Source organism: Phyllostomus hastatus, unplaced genomic scaffold (genome assembly GCF_019186645.2).
Source record: "Phyllostomus hastatus isolate PE091 unplaced genomic scaffold, TTU_PhHast_1.1 phas_scaffold_501, whole genome shotgun sequence".
NCBI lineage: Eukaryota > Metazoa > Chordata > Mammalia > Chiroptera > Phyllostomidae > Phyllostomus > Phyllostomus hastatus.
This window is the reverse complement of record NW_025334033.1, coordinates 18,213,246-18,233,398: the sequence shown is the minus strand read 5'-3', so window position 1 is coordinate 18,233,398 and position 20,153 is coordinate 18,213,246. Positions and strand designations below refer to the sequence as shown.

General features: G+C 49.7%; 1 protein-coding gene and 1 pseudogene across 1 annotated transcript in view; one reads left to right on the top strand and one right to left on the bottom strand.

Moving 5' to 3' along the window:
* Positions 1 to 696: 696 nt before the first annotated feature.
* LOC123808732 lies at positions 697 to 2,072 on the bottom strand (annotated as a pseudogene).
* Positions 2,073 to 3,923: 1,851 nt separating this feature from the next.
* MYO5C (myosin VC) overlaps positions 3,924 to 20,153 on the top strand; it is an 88,360-nt gene continuing 72,130 nt past the window's right edge. The window contains exons 1-4 of the mRNA XM_045822395.1: positions 3,924 to 4,095; positions 15,840 to 15,950; positions 19,187 to 19,352; positions 19,864 to 20,008. Of these exons, the coding sequence (XP_045678351.1) occupies positions 4,069 to 4,095; positions 15,840 to 15,950; positions 19,187 to 19,352; positions 19,864 to 20,008 (449 nt within the window). The 5' untranslated portion in view covers positions 3,924 to 4,068. The remainder of the gene's footprint in view (positions 4,096 to 15,839; positions 15,951 to 19,186; positions 19,353 to 19,863; positions 20,009 to 20,153) is intronic.

Genomic DNA, 20,153 nt, shown 5'->3' with positions numbered 1-20,153 from the left:
TAAATGCAAATGAAAATACAACTCATCAAAAGTTGTGACATGCAGTGAAAGCAGTGCTTGGAGGGAAATGTACAGCATGAAATCCATGTGTTAGGGAAAAAAAGCCCTAACATCAACCATCTAACTTTCTACTCTAGGAAACTAGAGAGGGAGAGAGAGGAAATTAAATGCAAAGAAAGCAGGAGATAAAAATTACAGCAGAAATCAGTGAAATTAAGGACAGGAAACTAATAGAGGCAATCAATGAAACCAAAACCTGGTTCTTTGAAAAGATAAATAAAAAATTGATAAGCCTCTAGCCAGGCTGATTAAGAAAGAGAGAGATGACATAGAGTAGGTAAGTGGTTGCTTAACTACCACTTAGGACTAGGGGGTAATGAGGGGCTGGGGCGTGATAGCTAAGGAGCACTGAAGTTTCTTTTCAAGATGATGACAATGTTTTAAAATTGTGATAGTTTAACATATCTGTGATATATTAAAAACCACTGAGTTGTATACTTTATTACTTTTTTAGATTTATAGTTTTATTATAGTAATTAGTTGTTACAGTGAGATCTACATACATATACAGAACTATTTAAATTCATATAGAATAATAATTACATTTTTACATTAGAAGATGAAGTATGGCTTAAGTTTTACAAAGAAAACAAAAAAAACCACAAGATAAAAATAAAGTTGACAGTAAAGATGCAACTATCTGTTCTCAATACCACATGTGGAAACTCTCAGAAAGCTACATCTTCTTAATCTGGTCTCCAAATCATTAAAATATGAGTGATTCAATGTCATTTTGCCAAAAATTTGTTTGGCAGGATCATAGACTGACATTTCCTAGAGCAGATTCAAGCCGTTCTCATCCAAGTGGGGCACTAGGCTTCCTGGCTTCCACTTGGGGAATGTATTCTTTTATAGTCCCGTAAAGATTCCATTCTGGCCACTCTTCACATGGGGGTCCCCAAGCTCTGAAAATTCTGAATTGCTGAATCTGCATGGAAAAGTGGTTTCTTAGTTCCTAACTCCACAAATATGGTGCCTACACTCCAGATGTCAAGTGGAGTCAATAGCGAGCTGACCCCAACAACACTGCAGGAAATCTGTGGCAAAGCGTTCATACCTCACTCGTGTACACTCAAATAGGTGTTCCAAAAGCTCTGGCAAGGCCAAAGCAGTCCGTTTAATTGTTCCTTTGTCATCAATCAATAGATTTTGAGGTTTTAAGTCTCTGCATAGAACTCTTAAGTGACAAAACAATCCTTTATAGGATTTGGTACAAGTGACTCTGAACGAGTGAAGAATCTGTGAACTGATCAGGAGGGATAGAATCCAAGTATTTCTTGGGATCAATGGAAAGGTGTTCAGAAATGAGATATGACCCAGAGCTCTGTGTGAGGACATCTTGAAGACTGACTCTGTTTAGATGACGAAGTTCTTTTAACAGAGAAATTTCCCAAATTGCGGTGCGAGGAATCCCTTCCTCTTCACTTTCTCATTCGGTTTTCTTCATGGCTAACGCTTCTACTTGTAGTTTTGTGTCTACTCTTATGTACACCGTTGTAGGTGCCTTCTCTGATTTCTCTATTAGGTACAGTCTTCCACAGTCATCAGTAGTTATGATAGATGCATGCTAAAGGGTCCTTGAGTTGTATACTTTAAATGGGTGGCGTGTATGGTATAAGAATTATATTGCAATAATTTATTTAAATAGATTTTGACATCTGGTATGGCAGACTGAGGAAGGAGCTCAACAAATTCCCTCGTCAAAAAAGCGAGCACAACACTGGACAAAAGAATCAAGAACAATTTTAGGACTCTGTAAATGGACCAACAGCACACAACAAATCAATAGTGGTTATCCATGAAAAACCACTGAACTCTGGGTAAGAACAATGGGAGTCTGGCATTGTTGCCTGGGGCCACTCCCATGATCCTCCAATTCCTCCACGTCAGGTGGCGAGGTAGTTCTGCCAGAATTGGAGGAGCTGTGAAAACTAGTGGCTTTGCCTTTGGAGGGCTCCCTTGATCAGAGTGGAGCCCAGTGAAGCCCCACACTGAGCAGTGAGAGTAGCCATTGAGAGCAGCGATCTCAGAACTGTGACAGAACATATTTCCATTGTTTTAAGCCACCCAGTTTGTGCCACTTTGTTACAACAGCTGTAGGAAAGTGATACAGTATTAAACTGAAATATCTGTGATGAATTCAGGTGCATAATTTAATCCCTAGAGGAACCATTAAAAATTAACTCAAGGAATATAGTTTCTTAAAACATAGGAATTAAAATTTTCTACAAAAAATAAAAAATCTATCACCAAAAAATGTCAGTAAAGGAGAAACAGAGGAAAAAAATACATGAGCCATATAGAAAACAAGATAAATCATAAATCAATGAGCACATTACATGTAAGTGGATTAAACACTTCTACTGGAAGTAGAGATGGTCAAACTGAATTTTTTTTTAAAAAAGACCCACTGTCTATAGATTCAAAAACACATACAGATTGAGAAAAGGGAAGAGAAAAAGATATCCATTAAGTCCAGATATTCAGTCCAATTCCATTAAGACTGAAAAACAAAAAAACCAGCATAACAAACTAGGAAGGAGGAACTCCTTCATGTTTGGGAAAAAAACTCTATGGTAACCTTATAATTAACGGGAAGAAAACCAGAAAACCAAACCTGAATGCTTTCCCCCTAAAGCTAAGAAGAAGGCAAGGTTGTCTGGCTGTTCTTGCCACTGCAGTTCTACATTGTGCTGGTGGTTGTGGCCAAAGAAATCAGCACCTGAAAATTAAATAATAGCACCCTAGATTGAAAGGAAAGTTTAAAAAATGAATTTATTTGCAAATGATTATTTTGTGTGTGGAATATTGTAAGGAATCAACACAAAACAAATTTACTTGATCTAATAAATTCAGAAAAGCTCAGAGGATATAAGATCAATGTACAAATGTAAATTCTATTTATACTAGCAATAAACAATTGGAAAATGAAATTAAGAAAACATTTATATACATTCATAGTAACATAAAAAAGAATAATATGCCCAAGAATCAATTTAATAGAAGTGCTAGATTTATACACATAAAAGTACAAAACATTGCTGAACCATCTTGCAGGAGAAGTTTTCCAGCAATCCACAGAATTTCCAGAATGCTGGTGCTTAAACAAGATGGGGCTTTATTCCATAAAAAATGTCATTGTTGAATTTTCCAAAAGTCCTACTGAGATTTTCATTCCATTTACATTAGGCTTACATGTTATTAACTTGGGTAGAATTGACACCTGTACCATATTAAATATTCCCATCCTTGAAAATGACAGGTATTACTTGCCTTTTATACCCCTGAAGAGAAATTTAAACATTTTCTCCACAAAGGCCAAGTGCATTTTTTGTTAGTGTAATTTCTGGACACTTTGTATTTTCGTTGATATTGTAAATATCTTATTTTCCTATTTTACTTTTTATCGTATTTTCTAAAGGGTTTTTGTTGATATAAAGGAAAGTTACTCATTTTTATATTTGATTTTGAATACGGTCACCTGGCTGAACTCTCACAAGTTCTAATAGTTTGTTGATTCTCTTGGATTTTCTATGGAAATGGTCATATCCCTCTGTTCTTTCCAGTAAAGATGCTGCGACTTAAGAGAGCGAACACTTGGTCCGGGACAGCTCTCAGAACACACCTGTTTCCTCCCGTGACAGTCAGTACATTCTGCTCCCGCGGTTCTGGGCGCTGCTCTCGCCCCCGCCAGGTGGACCCCTTCACCGCTGACGCTTCCCCGGGAAGAGGGTCGCGCCCCGCCCCGCCCCGCCCCGCCCCCGCTCCAGCCAATCGCGTCAGGGACTGGACGGGACGGGCCGGCAGGGACCAATCCGCACCTGTCTCCTCCCGGGCCGCCCGCCCTCGGGAAAGTCTGAGGATCCCTGGAAAACTTCCCCGCAAGTGGCCGGGCGCTCTGGATGCGGCCCCTGCGCGCGGTTACCTGCCCCGGATCCTCAACGCCGCGGGCCCAGGCCCCCTGCCTCGCCCCGTCGCGGCCCCCGAGCTGCCCCGGCTCTTGCGCCCATGGCGGTGGCCGCGCTGTACACGCAGGTAGGCAGGGTGGCCCGACCCGAGGGAGGGCGCGCGGGAGGGAAGCGGGCCCGCCGCTAACGCTGACTGTACCTGGTGTCCGGGCCACACCTGTGCACCGGGCGCGCTCGCTGCGGGCAGACGGGCGCGAAGGGCCCGGGAACCGGGGGCCCCCGCAGCGCAGCCCCCGGAGGGCTCGGGTCCACGTCGGTGGCAAAGGCGCCCCCGGGAGCCTCGGTCCCCTCGGGATGGGAGACCAAGTGCCTCTCCGGGCCTGGGCTTCCAGGGGTCGCGCCTTAGGCCGCGTCTCCCGTGCGCCTTGGCCCCCTCCTTCCGAGCCACAAGTGGGATCGGGGTTGCCTGTGGGAATGTAGAAATCTCAGACGAGGGCGAGTCATCGCAACCGTAATCTTCCCGACCCTCCTGGCAGCCCTTTGAACAGCTTGGCCCAGAAATGTGGGACCGCACTACTCAGACTGCTTTCTAGAATAACTGGGTCTTCAAAATGCATGTTCGTGCGTTTACGTTCGTATGACGCCAAAGCTGCAGCTGCCTGGACCTGTCAGCCAGGCCTCCCCCCTGGAAGTTGAGGGCCCCTGACGTGTAGTCACGAGCTCTTCACCTAACACAGTTTAACTCCAGGAACCATTCGAGAGCATTCCTTTGAAACGTCATCTTCCTTGGGGCCAGAGGGCTCACCCCTTTAGGTAGGAAAGGCGACATTCCGCTTCAGCGTCCAGAACCTTCCGAGATGACCTTGGTTAATAATTTGAATAAAAAGTGTGAAAGTGTTGGCCCTTCTGGAAAAAATCCATTCGAACAGCCGTAAAGCCAGGTCCTCCTACACCCATATTCCAACCGATGAGACCAGAATCCTCCTGTTTCCTGACACGGGCCATACCCTCATATGTAAAGGCACTTCTGCTATAGATATCAACAGTGGTTGTAAATAAATATTCCAATGGTTTAAACAAACTTTCATCTTCTACTTTGTTTAATTAGTAACCGTATGAACTCAAGTCAACCAAATGGCGTTTTCCTCTTTAATGGGTTTATTTCCAATAATAAGAGCTCCAAATGGAAGGTGTGAATCGCCCCTGTTCCAGGATAGTTTGCCAAGGAGAATATGAGCCATTGGGCATCCAACAGTGCCTCTTTGGTCTTCAACGTACTGGAGGTAAAAAAAAAATGTTCTTGAACAAAACCATTCTTGGAAGATAGTTTGGAGGACAGAGAAAACTGCTGATTAACCCATTTTAAGTAACAATCCACCCTCAACCCCAGAAAAAACACACACGTGAGCACCCCTGCCACTGAGTGCCTCACACCACGAATACACAGGGGCCGGCAAAAGTGGGCTTTAAAAAGTTGTGACTACACAAAACACAGTTTGTTCTTGTATTATTCATCACTTACTGTATTGTTTATTTGTATTACAACTGCAAGCCTACTTTTGCTTACCCCGTATATTAAACACTAACTCGGCACCAAGCACAATGTAAGAAAACTGCTATGGAAGAGTTTTCTAGCGACTAGCTGCAATGGGCAGAGAATCTGAGAGTCCCCGAGCCAGAAGGAGCCTTGACGGCTGCCACCACCTACTCTGTGTCCGAGCAGCACGTGAGCCTGCAGGCTGCCACCTTCCTGCCAGGTGGTCAGTCAGCACCCCGCTTTGTCAGTGCCAGAGGTGGGGTGCTCCCCCATTTGTGTAGCTGCCTGTTTGGGGTTTTGAGAGCTTACTTTGTTAAAGATGTCTTTCCTCTTTTTAAATATACTCAACAAATATTTATTGAGCATCTACTAATATATTTCTTTTCCCGTACTCCTCTCACTACCCTATTCCTCCCTCCCAGGGGGAGGAAAAAACCTACAAAGTAAATTGTGTACATTTTCAAAGAAGGAAAATGATAATTGTATTTTTCATATGTTCTTTACTATCCTTTTCCGTATCAGCACACACTTTTTAAAAATTAAAATTTTTTTCAGTTACTGTTCACAATCGGTATTATTTTGTATTAATATTATGTTCTAGTGTACAGCATAGTGTTTAGACAATCTATACATTACAAAGCAACCCCCCAATATTTCCAGTACCACCCGGCCCCCTACATGGTCATTACAGTATTAGGGACTGTATTCCCTACGCTGTCCTTTACGTCCCCAAGACTGTTCTGTAACTACCAGTCTGCACTTCTCAATCCCTTCACCTTTTTCACCCACCCCACAACCACCCTCCCATCTGGCAACCACCAGTCTGTTCTCTGTGTCTGTGAGTCTGTTTCTGTTCTGTTTGTTCGTTTATATTGGCCTTTAGATTCCCCATACAAGTGAAAGATTTCTTTCTTAGACAAAATCTAAACCCTCTCCTTTTGCTTCCCTACCATGCCCTGCAACCCCACCCCACCCTCCCCAGTCCCGAGATCTAGCCGATTGTCCTGAGTGTCAGCACTCAGGATTGTTCCAAGGCAAAGTCTGTGACTGGGGACCCTTAGCCACACGAACCCCCATTACACAATCTTTGCCACTCAGTGTTTTAAAACAAACGGAAACCCGTTTCTGCACCTGTTTCTGATCCCACAGTAGGGTGCTGGGTGGGCTGCCGCTTGGGGTCCCTGGGGTGTGGCCGCTGGCTTCTGGGTGACAGCCATGACCGCCCCGTGACTGCGAGGCTGCCCGGTCCCCCTCTTGACACAGCTGTCACCTGCCCGGCCCTGTCTAATCTCTTCTGTACATAAAACTTTATGCTTGGGGGAGGTTAGAAAGTTTTGGTTTTTTAAAGTGATAGTCTTGCCTCTCAAGGAGTTTTCTGATTAGTGAGAAATGAGAAATGCCACGTAATTCAGTCTGCTGAGGCGTAGAAGGCACGAAGGAGTGTGTTGGGCCACAGAGCTGAGAAGGGGAGGTTGGGCAGGCAGAGGTCGGGCAGGGCTTTATCCTCTGGTGAAGGTTTTAAGTGGGGGACGACAGGATCAAGTTCTTGGAAGCCGGGTGTGCCGGCAGAGCCCACGGGACTCTGAGCCCCTGGGAGAGAGACTGCAGTCAGGTTGCTGGTTTGTCAAGTCATCGTAACTGTGGCGAGGGAGCTGTGGCTGCAGCCCTGGGAGTGGAGGGTGGGGGCAGGCGAGAATGGGAGACTGGATTGGGGTTTGTGGGGGAGAGGGGCGAGCCAAGGGTGACATGGAGGTTAGCGTCTGGATGACTGAGAGGACGGTGGTGCCATTCACACAATTAGGAACATTGGGAGGAGGAGACATTTCTTTGGAAAGTCGTGAGGAAAATACCTACAGGGGTTGAGGTGGTGTGGGGGCTTCTAGGGAGTGGTGCTCCGTGGTTGCTGGACTGTGTAGAGGATGGGCCTGGGGTCTTCTGCCCAGAGGTGGAGGCAGTGAAGACGTCACCAAGGGTGAGAAGAGGGCCAGGACAGGACAATGGGGACAGCATCTGATCAGGGAGGGAGGGGAAGTAGAGAGCCTGCCACAAGGCCACTGCAAGGAGGAGGAGACAGGAGAGCTGCAGCAGGAACCACAGGAAGAGAGGTTCCAAGAGCAGGGGACTCCGGGAGGAAGTGTGGTGAGAGCCACAGGTGCGGCAGGGTTGGGGGAGTGTGTGAAATGACCCATCTCTTTTCAAAAGCAACACAGCAACAGGGTTTAGAAATGTCCAGCGCATTTGACCCAGCAGTTCCACTCTTTGAAATCTCTCTAAGAAAAACCAGATCGGCCATTCTCTACTTGAGCCCCTCTGGAGGGTCCAGCACACTCAGCATAGGTCCCGCCTCTGCATCATCTCCCCGCCCCCTGCCCAGCAGCTCCTACCTTGGCTCATACTCCACCGAACCTCCTGCTGTCCCTTCATGCATTCTGATGCCTTGCACACAGCGCTCCCTCTGCTTCAGATGCCTGTCTTTCTCTGTATCTGCTTTCCTCACCCATGCCTGCACCTTCCAAATTCAATTTGAGCAGTGCCTCTTCTGAGAAATCTTTGCCCTGCTACTGGGCACCTTTAAAATGATTGCTAACAGCTCATTAGTTCTCTATTCCCGCTGTTGACCAAGAGTTTCTGTAGAACAGGGAGCACTGGGGGCTCAGTATGTGTTTGATACATGCATGCACGAGTGAGTGAGGTTTTCTGCTTTCGGAAAAGCTATGGGCGTGAAGATGATGTTGAGGATGGTTACTTCAGTCTCATAGTCACTGAGGACTTCTTATGTGCCAGATGTCATCCTCAGAACTTTAGGTGCCTTCTTCCACTTGACCTGAATAACCAGTGCTCAGTTGTTCTCCCAGTTTTACAGATGGCTCAGGTTGAGTTGCCTGAGGTTACACAGAATTGAGGGAGCCAGGATGAAGAGCCTGTGTTCTTAACCAGTACCACTACCTGGGGTCCTTCACTTTATCATCCTCGTCCTCTTCAGGAGGTCTGACCTTCCCCCCCACGCAGAGGACTGGTGGGAAGTCCGTCCACTTCACAGCTGCCTCCCCTGCCACCTGGTTGTTCATTGTATTATTCCTTCTAATAACAAATGGAAACAAACCCATTGTCCAGAAAAAGGGGTAGAATATCGTGAATTATAGAAGACCCACAGGATAGACTAGTATGAAGCTATTAAAAATGCTACTTAATGAAGAGTTCATTACAATATGGGGAAAATGCTTGTTACAGAAAAAATGAGAGCACAAAAATTGTATATGCTGTGTGATCGTAAACATATAATATATATGTTTCTATATGATCTTCCTTCCAAACCAAGGAAGGAGGCTATATGTACCAGTAACTGAAGACTGGGCAGTCTGCAGTTCTATAGCTGCAGAAAAGTCAAGGAGGACAAAGGCGGAGGAAGTGTCTTTGAATTTGGCCACTAGGAGGTCCTTGGCATTGCTCCTGTTTCAGTAGAACTGCGAGGGTAACAGGGGACCCCTGGGCACGGTCACAGGCTGAAGGGAGGGGACCAGTGGAGGACTGGAAACTGAAGCCGTAAGACAGGCACCCGGCATGGGACAGCCTCAGGAAGGAGTCGGGGACATGAGGCCGTGGTGGCAGGAGCTGAAGACAGGGAGATATTTAGAATGAAGGAAGCCCAGAGGGCTTGCCAGCCGCTGGGAATGCCACGTGGGCGGAACGGAGAGCTTGAGGGGAGTGACGTACCACACCTTTCCTCCTACAGCATCACCCCAGGCCCCCACCATCGAGGCCACCTTCTCTGGGTGGATTTCACTGCCTTGATACCTGTCTTACGGTGGCACCGCTTTCTAGATCTGGTCTGCTTAGCCAAGAGCTCCATGGAACCGTGGGGCTGTGACCTCCTGTGCATGGCCCTCCGTGCCGGCTGGCATGGCTGTGTCGTGCTTGTTTTAAGCAGAGTGTTCCTTGCACTACAGGTAGGGGCTGGGGTGACGTCTTCATTCTGCCCCTTGCTAACCAGTGACACTGCGCAAGTTACTTAACCTCTCTGGGTTTCCACGCCTGTGAAATGGATCTGGTTTTACCAGTAAGGATTAAATCATCCCTGTAAAATCTTTAGCAAAATATCTGACACACAATGCTTAATAACAGTTTTTAATATTGATGCTATTATAATACTCTTGATTTTGGTACCTATTGGACTTTACATTTATCACTATTAAACTTTCCAACTTGTTGTTTAGTGTTCTGTAGTTTGTCAAAACATTTTTCAGTCTTGACCATCTTTAGCTAATTAATGTTTCATCTGATATTTGATGGACTTGTGTTCTGTTTTTTTCATCTAAGATATTGATACAAGTGATGATCGGCCCTGGCTGGGTGGCTCAGTTGGTGGGAACACTGTCCCACACACCAAAAGCTTGCAGGTTTGATCCCTGGTCGGGGCACATACCTGGGTTGCAGGTTCAACCCCAGTTGGGGCGCGTACAGGAGGCAAATGATTGGTGTTTCTTTCTCACATTGATGTTCCTCTTCTCCTCCTCATCCTTCTTATCCTCCTTGTCCTTGTCCTTGCCCTTCTCTCTAAAACCAATAAATATATCCTCGGGCGAGGATTAGAAAGAGAAAAGGAAGTGGTGAGCAGAGGGCGAGGCCCTGGAGCTCTGTGGTGTGCCTCTAGAGACCTTCCCTAAGCCGTTCTTGCTCATTGGTCGGGACTCAGGCTGTGACTGGTTTTAGCCACAGATTCCCAAGTTATCCTTCAGCTGTTACTTTCACCTGGACATGAGGAACTCGCAAGACCTCTTACAGAAGTCTCGCTGAGATTCCGATGTGCAAGTTCAAGGGAAGTGTCGTCTAGCAGTACAGGTTTCCTGGCTAAAACAAGGTTAAAGTTCAGTTTAATGACTCTAGGCAGCTCTTAGACGTCTCTGTATTCGTGTATCTGGGACATTAGATGGACCCACTGTGTTACATACGGGCAGTTCAGAAGACTAAAAAGGGGACACAAAGACTGAAATATCAGTGGTGCAACTGAACTACGAGTTCAGATTCTTGTTCAGTAGATGTGTATTGAGTGCTGGCCATGGGGAAGCCATTGCATTGGGTTCCAGGGCAAACGGTCAAGGCTCTCAAAGTTCAAATGTCAGTGGGGAAGATGGAAGTGACCCAGAAACCTGGGGAGAGGACAGAGAGAGCCCTACAGAGAAAGCATTCAGCTCTGCCCAAGGTGAGGGTGTCGGGACGGTGCCACAGAGGCGGGGAGTCTTGAGCGGATGCAACTGCTCAAAGCGGTTTGCTCGCCAACGGGGAGGGGGTGGCTCAGTGTGGAGCCAGGGACAAGCTCAGCATGTTCTAGAAACTGCCGGTGGTTTGGGGGGAAGCAGACAGAGGGTGGATTGGCAAAGGGGTGGGGCCCGAGCAGGAAAATTGGTTAGAATGAAGGCTCCCCAGGTCAGGCTGTTCATCAGAACCCATAAGGGAGGACTTTTAAAGCTTTCATCTTGCTGGGCCCCATCCACAGGGATCCCGATCTGGGTGAGAGTGAGGGAGTCTGTGTGTCCACGGAGCCCTGGTGCTCAGCCGGGCTGAGGGAGCTCTCATCAGGCTGTGGGGGCAGGGTAGGGGGAGCTGACTGAGGGCCAGCCGGGGCAGCAGGGGTGGGTGGGGCAGGCAGACGGGACCTTTCTGCAGCACCGGACAACCATTTGTGGTGGCGTGGAGGAGGGGGGGCAGGAGCCCCGCAGTCCCAGGTTTCTGGCTTGAGGAGGGTGAGGCGGGGCAGGTTTGAATTAGACACAATAATCGCTTGAGTTTGGGATCCGTGAGTGTCTGAGGACGTTTAGGGGCTGGCGTCTGCAGGGCAGTTGGAACTGTCTAGACCCGTAGAGAGATGCAGGCCGGAGGACTCGGGTGCACAGGCGCCAGGGCAGTCTTGGGAACCATGGGAAGAGATGAAAATCTCCAGAAAGAGCCTGTTGTCAGACGAAACTGGGAAGGACTTAGGGAGACAAAAGAGGAGGCCCAGAAGGGCCCTGAGGAACGGGAGACGAGGAGGAGGAAGAGCGAGAGCTCAGTATCGCCACTCCAGCCCGGGGGTGTGTAGAGCCCCATCCAGGCGGGAGGCAGCGAGGGAGGCAGGCGGTGTCACTCCATGTTCCGTGTGAGGTCTTCAGGCCTCTTCTGCGGCTGATGCCAGCAGACCCCTTCAGATAGGCGGGCGACCTGGGAAGGTGCCGCTCTCTCACCTGAGCACGTAGGGTGTGGGGATCAGGCCCATTCCTGGGCACATATATCACTTCCTACGGGGCAGTGCACCTGAGGCATCTGCCTCACTCCTGAGCCTCCCATGGCTTCTGCACACCTCGATTTCCCACCATGGGGGAGGGTTCCCAGGAAAGGTGGGACACCGGCCTGCCCAGAGGGCAGTCTGGGTCAGGAGACCCCTGCTCCAGGAAAAGGAACCACACCGGGGAGGTCACATGAGAGCTAGTCACACTGTTCGCAGGGTCGTGTGTTTGTCCAAATGTTGCACAGTTAGCTCTTCCTCCAGTTTGAAGTGTTGCTTTGTGGGTAAAGGAATGCAGGAAGAAGGGAGAGACCAAATGGGTGTAACTTACGTGGAACTGGGTAAACTTCCGGGTGTTTACTTACCAGGCTGGGTTTCAGCTGTGGGGCCCTGAATGACTGGCCCCTGCTGGTAGAGGCACCAGGCCGAGTGGGGCGTGGGGTGTGGGGCGTGGGCGGCCTGGGCACTCGAGGTGGGGAGTGAGCAGGTCACTGTGTTCACTCCCCAAGAGAAGCAGACGTTTGGTTGCATCTTAATAACTGCTACCATGTAACACTACTTTGCTCTGAAATAGACCAAGGAAACAAATCTAAAACGAGTGCTGGGAGGGCCTGTGCACCCTCAGGTAGAAGGCTGCACTGGGGAGTTCAGAATTATTTTCAGGGTCAGACGCATTTAATTAATAAGCAGTCGAGTAGAAGTCCCAGGCCCTGGCTTCCCTGGAGTCCTGGCCTTTGAGACTCTCTGTGTGGTAGCTGGCCGGTTGTTGACCTCTCTGGGCTTCAGTTTGGGGATCAGTACAATAAAGGCTTAGAGTGACTCAGGGATTTTAACACTACATGCTTCCCAGACCCCCCGGCTTCTGTGGAAGGACTTGACAGACCCGGGCCGCAGCCTGGCCAGGCTCCCACTGTGACACCTGTGTTTGCCTCTTTCACGAGGGAGCTGCCCCGTTTCAACGGAAGTAAGCTTTCCGTGGCTGTGAGAGGGACATTGACAAATGACTTTGAGTAGACAATTTTCAAGGATCTTTTCAGCTCCAAATTTCTGTAGTGCCCAATTCTTGATTAATCGGCATAGTGTGTTAGAGATTTGCGCTCTACGAGGTTAGCAGTACGTATTTTCAGCAGCAGACCTGAGGTGGAAAGTGGTAGCCCGTGGCAACAAGGATTCATGGAGTGTGAGTGTGTGTGTCTGAGAGGGGTGTGTCTGTGTGTGTGTTTGCTTATTAGGCTTCTGTCTCCCTGTTTGCAGGGGTGTGTGCGTCTAAGTGCCCGTCATCGCCTGTCGGGCCCTTCCGTTCTCTCTCTCTGTCTCACATCGACCCACCCGGCCCCATCTCAGCAAGCTTTGCTCTTAGCTGCCTGTCAACAATTAGAGAGTCTCATACGACTTAGGGAGTCATGATTGATAGCCAACCAGTTTTAAATATATACATACACATACATATATTCTTTTGGTTAAGTAAGACAATTATATTAACTAACGTATTTATTGCTATGCTCCTTAACCAACTTTGCCCAAGCATAGTACCAAAACCCTGAACTGTGTTTTATACTTATTTTTTATTTCCACAAGCATCTCGTTCTGAACATTTTAACTGCACAGCAGAGCTGAAAGGACTCTACAGTGAGCATGCGTCCCACCCCCAGATTCTGGCTCCAGCGTTTTACCACATTTGTTGTATCACATGCCTACCCATCTTTCTATCCTTCAGTCCAGCCCTCAACCCCTCTTACATGTTTAAGTGTTTTAGAGTAAATTGTATATGTCTGTACATGCATATACAATTTTTAGGTGGCTAAATATTGCAGTATGCATATTGCTAAAGTCCCATATTTATTTAGTTCTCTATATAGAATTTCCAGACAATGAAATGCACAAACCTTAAATGCATGCTCTCTGTGGTCTGAAATGTGCCTGGCCCCTGTGCGAGGCAAACCCCACCGAGACACAGAATGTGGTCGTCCCTCCGGAACGTTCCTTCAGGCATCTTCCCAGCCACTCCCAGGCCCTGCCTGCCCCGCAGGCTCTGCTGCCCCGGATCCCTTCCCCCCACTCACTCGTTTCGCATGTTCCAGCACTTCCCTGCAAGGGCTGATACCGCATGTGCGCACTTGTGTAAAGCTTCTTCGATGAAGCCTAATGCCTTAGCGATTTATTCAAGTTCTTGTTTATATCAGAAGCTGACTCTTTTTATTGGTTAGTGGTATTCCACTGTGTGAGTGTGCCACAGTTGTATTTCTTTCTCTTTTTTAAACTTATCTTCGTATTAATCGACATCTAGAGTGTTTCCACTTTTGTGCTATTGTGAAAACCGGTGCTCATCTTAGTTCCTGGGGAACGTGGCAGCCAGTTTGCCCTGGGCAGTGAGGGTTAGACACTGCCGGCCTCTCAGACTTCATCCGCATCCAGGGTCCTGGGCTACTGAGCCTGTAGCTTTAAGACGTTTCCTCGGTACTGCTTAATGTCTTCATGTGGGTGCTTCCCAATATTGTTCCTCTCGGCCTGGTTATGTCCTAAGGCGGTCAGGGTGTCCTGCCCAGGGGCCCTGTTGATGGAAACTACTGGTGCGTGAGCAGAGAGATGTAAATAGGAACAAGTGCAAATGCAGCTACAGGCTGGTGATTGGCCGGGTTAGTAGGAGGACCGTGGTGACCGTGAGAAGATAGATGCCTTCCCTTTTTGGTGACCCAGCCCTGTGCCAGACCTAGATATCACAGATGGTCAGCAAGTGTTTATTGAATGAACGAGCAAGTGGCCGGACGACTGGACGGGTGGATGAGTTTACAGACGGCTGCAGGGGACTGAGATGCGGGGTCTGGGTGGAAGAGCACATGTGGTCAGTGCGTGCTGCAGACAGCACACCTGCAGGGGAGGGGGAGCAGATCGTGGGACCCTGTGGTGGCGGCTGCAGTGTAAGTACCCGGCGGTCACCTTGTCTTCATCTTGAACAGCGTTCAGATACGACTGGTAAGTTCTGGAGAGTGAGACCACCCTCTTTCTTATGTGTGAATTATTAGGCATGTGTATTAGTCTGCTAGGGCTGCCAAAACAGCGTCCCACAGGCTGGGTGCCTACACAACAGGCATTTATTTCTCACAATTCTGGAGGCTCGGCACTCCCAGATCAGAGTGTAGCTGAGGCAGGAGTGTGCTGGTGAGGACTTCTCCCCTTGGGTGTAGTCCGCTGCCTCCTCTCTGTTCCTTCGAGTGGCCTTTCCTCAGTGCGTGCAGCAGAAGCGGCTGTGTGTGCGAGCTCTCTAGGTCTCTTCTTATGAAGACACTACTCCTGTAAGATCAGGGCTTTATGACTTCATTCGACCTTAGTTACCTCCAAAAAGCCTATCTCCAAATGCCGTCACACTGGGAACTAGGACTTTAACATAAGAATTTCAGAGGTGACACAGTTCAGTACACAGCAGTGTGGCTCTGCCTGGAGACTTGCACGTCAGCACCGAGCCAGGCGTGCCAATTGCTTGCTGGGAACTGAGCTCAGCAGCGACATGTGGGCATCTACATTTCGCACAGTGGGACCCCCGGGCTGCTGACCTGCTGGTCAGACTGTGATCATGCTGCTAGAACATTACTTCTACAGCACTTTGCAAAGTGCTTTCAAGTGCATAGTCTAACGTCAGCTCCCAGCAAATCTGGGAGGTAGGTACTGCTGTACCCGTATTATGGATGAGAAAAATGCAGCACAAGAAGTTAAGTGTCTGGCCCAGAGCCCCATAGTCTATCAGCAGTGAACCAGATCTCTCGGCTCCGACTCTTGTACCAGCGAAGACTCAGGTCTTCTCCCTAAAGGCACCCCCAGATTTCCTTGCCACGCCCAGGCTTCCCATTTCCACGGTGTATTTAGACTTCAGGAATTCTGTTGGCTGGAAAATGAAACGGCTAGGCCTGCAGCATTGCAGGTGCACTAGGGATTGCCTCGTAAGCAAAACTAGGTAAAAGTATTCCTCATGGAGGAATGGGCCCAGGGGACAGAAACAGACCCTCCCGAGTCTAATGACCTGATGAGCTGTGCCTCATTTTTAGTGCTGAAGTTAAGCCTGCCATTTTGTGTTGGTCAGTACAACAGGGTTTGGATTCCTGATCCTGAAGAAGTCTGGAAATCGGCGGAAATAGCAAAAGACTACAGAGTTGGTGACAAAGTCCTGCGACTCCTGCTGGAGGATGGAACGGTGGGTCCTCGCCGGTGGTAGCTGCCATGATGTATTAGGGGTAACTGGGGTATGTGGTTGGGGCAGATGGTCCCTGTGGGAGCAGCCAGGGGAGGGCCCAGGAGGGGCACCTGACATGGCCAGCTGGTGCTGTGGAAGCATTTGTGTTTGAACCACTTCCCCTTCTCCCCCCCACCCCCATCCCCACTGCACAGTGACCAGCTGAAGGCAAAAAGTGCCCTACCTCAGCCAGGCCTCTCTCTGCACGAGACACAGCGGACAGGCCTGTGCCTTGTGCCTCATTTCTGGGGATTTGGCCTCCTTGGGAGAATGCTGAAAGGTGATTAGGCACTTCGGTTCCCTAGGTCTCAGCACAGAGACTGGGCAAAGACGAGAAACTCAGAGCAAAGTAGTGTGGGCCGAAGGCACCACTGGTGGAGAGCAACATCAAGATGGGAAGAGGAAGAGAAATGGGGGAAGAGAAGGAAACTGGGAAGGGAAAGGGAACAAAGGGAAAGCAAGTTGGGCTGTGGACGGATAGAAACATGTGAGAACTGGGGCCTCCAGGAGGGACCGTGACAGGGCGACTAGGGAAATGACGAGAGATGGGACAAGAGGCCAGGACTGCCCGCGTTTGTGTGACATCATGAGGGGCCTCTGTCAGTGCTGGAATCTTGTTGCCTAGAAAATAAAGCAGCTAGGCCTGCTGTGTTGCAGGTACACTACAGATCGCCTCATAAGCAAAACTAGGTAAAAGTATTCCTCATAGTGGAACATGCCCAGTGGGCAGAAACATGCCTTCCCAGAGGTTGAGCGGCAAGATCAGCAGCTGTTCCCATGGTAGAGTGTGTTGCTAAGGAGTTCCTCCCAAAGGCTGGTTATGTCTTTTGATTAACAGCTTCTGCAGGTTTTGTCTTTGCTTTAATCATCCATCACATCATCCTATCCCTCCCCTGGCGCTAATGACATCCCACTGGATCCACAGCCACGGGGGCCTCTCCTTCTTAGAGTCGAGTGTCTGGATATGGAGCTGGAGAGAGGGTTCCTGATCCGTCTGGATGCCAGAGCTGGTCTGGGGAATACCAGAGGAATGTTAAGGTGCTGGGATCTCCAAAGCCCGCAGATAGCCTCTGTAGAGACAGGACACCCTGTCTGGAAAAGCATCCTGGATTTGGGAGTCATTTCCTGAGATACTGGAAGGAAGACGAACACAGAGGTTAAGGGCACATCCCCTAGAATTAGAATATCTGGATGCAAATCCTGCCACAGCTACTCACTAGTCCATGGCAAAGAGCCCTTGGTCTCCCCTTATGTGACATGGAGTTAATATCAGCACAATGTCACAGGGAGGTTGCTGAAGGTCAAACGAGATGACCCAGGCACATGTGTGCAAATGCAAGAGATGGTGCAAGAGGACGCTGTGTCTCCACTCGGCCTCTCCCTTGCCACCTGAAACTCCCTGCACACCTGTTGAGCACCCCCTGTGCACAGCCAAGGTTCTGACCAGGGGTCAGATGGCCCTGGAAGGAAAACCTCAGGCAGCAGCTGAGGTGGCAGTGTGCTGCTTTGGTAACATCAGCAGGGCTTCCGGTGGCGGCACTCCTGGCCCCGAGCCAGCTGCTCGGAGGAGGCAGGGAGGCAGGTGAGATGGCCGGCGGCCAGGCTGCTCGGAAACTCGGCTGTCCGTCTATACTGTGAAGGACAAAGCCGGCTTTGTGCCGGACAGTGGCGTCTCTGCCTCCGACTGCCAGTCTGAGGTTCCTCACATTCTCTCCCCTCCCCCCAACTGTCTGTCCTGTTTGTCCTTCTCTCTCTTTCCCTCTGCTGCGTTCACTCACACACACACGCACACACACACACACGCACACACTCAGGTTGAACTGAAAAAGGAGGCTGTTAATTAATTGATTGATTTTTATTTATTTTATCTGACAGAGGTCTTTATTCACAATATTTAATGGAGTATGAATCTATATTTTTTTAAAACCTGGGAAGGGCTGTTAATTTAAAACAGGCAACAGAAAAACTCAACAGTGTGCAGATGAGGAATATTCTGCCTGGGGCAGGTCCACAAGTCTGATTGCGTTGACGATGGACAGGCAGCCGCTGTGAGGGCCCACCTCCCTGTTCCGGGATGGGCCGGAGCTGCTGTCCGCACACCAAACAGACCGAGCCCGTCAGCGCTGACAGGAGGCAGAGCGGTGCAGGCTCCGGAGTCGGCCAGACCCAGATGAACCCCGGGGCCTTGGACCAGGAGCTCTGCCTTTCTGAACCCGTCTCCTTAACTGTTCGTTAGGGTAGTTGTGCCCTCCTTGGGGGGCAGTTTTGAGGAGTGAATGATATAACCAGTGCTGAGTGCCTGACACAGGGTCTGCGCAGTGGGCACTTGCTCAGGGGCAGCTGAGCCACCTCGAGCCGGCCCAGGACCTTGGGCTGAAAGGAAGGCAGCCTGGACAGGTGGGAGTGAAACAAGCTTGCTGGGTGACCTTGTTCAGGTCCCTTTCCCAGGCTGTGAAATGGAAGTGGAGGGAGCTAGAACAGGTGGCCGTGAGGGCCCCTGCTGCTCTGACGCTAGGAAGGCCGAGATGTCGGTGGTGTGGACGCCACAGGGCACGCTAACCTGGCCTTCACTCCGCTCAGGCAGCCACTGTAGCAGCACCAGGTGAAGTCCGGCAGAAGAGAGGCCGGCCTGGGTGGTATGCGGCCCAGGCTGAGGATGATGGGCAAGGGCGGCCCTGCAGGGGAGCCTCGAGCCCCCAGGCACACCGGTGGCCCCTTCCAGAGAGACCGGCACCTGCACGGGCCCCTTCAGACACACTTCTCATCACGAAGCGCATCACCTCCCAACACAAGTTCGGCAGCCTTAGAGCTGCAAGGGGTCTGAGGCAACCCTGTCGTTTTTCTGGCAGCAGAACTATGTTTTCAACCCAAAAAGTCCATGGCACCTGACATCGAAACCGCACACCAATGGGGCCCCTGAAGTAGGATCGGGGACGGGGCACCTGGCATAGTGCAGGTTTGCACAGATGAGAGAAGAGCAGCCCAGTGAGGGTGAGCGACTCGTCCTAGGGCACACAGCTAACACCCTAGTCCCCTGGCCCCCACTTTCTAAAAGCCAGACTTGAAGATAATTTTCTCTCTGCTCTACGTAAGTTTGGTTTTCAGAGTGTCCGGGATCACTCTGAGGGAGGGAGACAGGAGAGAGATGGTGGGTCAGCAGAAACACCAAACATCTTTAACTCTATCTTCGTCTGCAGGAGCTGGATTATTCCGTCGATCCCGAGCATCTGCCTCCGCTTCGCAACCCTGACATCCTTGTGGGTGAGAATGACCTCACGGCCCTCAGCTACCTGCACGAGCCCGCGGTGCTCCACAACCTCCGAGTGCGCTTTGCGGAGTCCAGACTCATTTACACCTACAGTGGTGAGGAGAGTGGGGAAGGCGCGGAGACTGGGTGCTTGCTGTCTGGAGCATCCTGATGATATGTTCCATATTACGCTTATACTAGAAATGCTGACTTCTGTCAAAACATTTGCTGGATCTTAGAGGGTTAGTTATAAGGAGAGTGTCTAAATGGGGAGAATCTTCCACGAGAGCTAGGATTGAACTACCAAGAAAAATACATGTGGATCCAAGCTTGGGTTTGAGTTTCTCATCGGATTTGACAAATTTGGGGCAATGATATTGTCATTGTATTTACGTCGAGGACTGCCAAGGCCCTCAGCTTTATGGCATTCTCAGCTGTCATCCATCGAGCCCTCTCAGAGTAGCCCAGACACGTAGGTGGCATCGGGGAACTGAGCCAGAGCACTAAGTGACCTGCCCGAAGCCACACAGAAGGTTTAGCAAGTGGCAGAGCTGGGGTTTGTCAAAAGAACCTGGAGACATGGGTGACAGTAAGGACCCCATCTCTGCATCTAACACCTTTCCTCAGGCATCATTTTGGTGGCCATGAACCCTTACAAGCAGTTGCCGATATATGGAGATGCCATCATCCACGCCTACAGCGGGCAGAACATGGGCGACATGGACCCGCACATCTTTGCCGTGGCGGAAGAGGCGTACAAGCAGATGGCCAGGTAGCCTCCTGCCAGGCGGGGCTTCCTCTGGCTCTCCTGATGCTCCTGCCTTTGCTAGGTCCTCACTGTGGGGGTGGGGGGGGGTGGGCAGGGGGGCAGGGGCGGGGGTCTGGCTTGGTCTCATTAAATGTGACCATCAGACCAG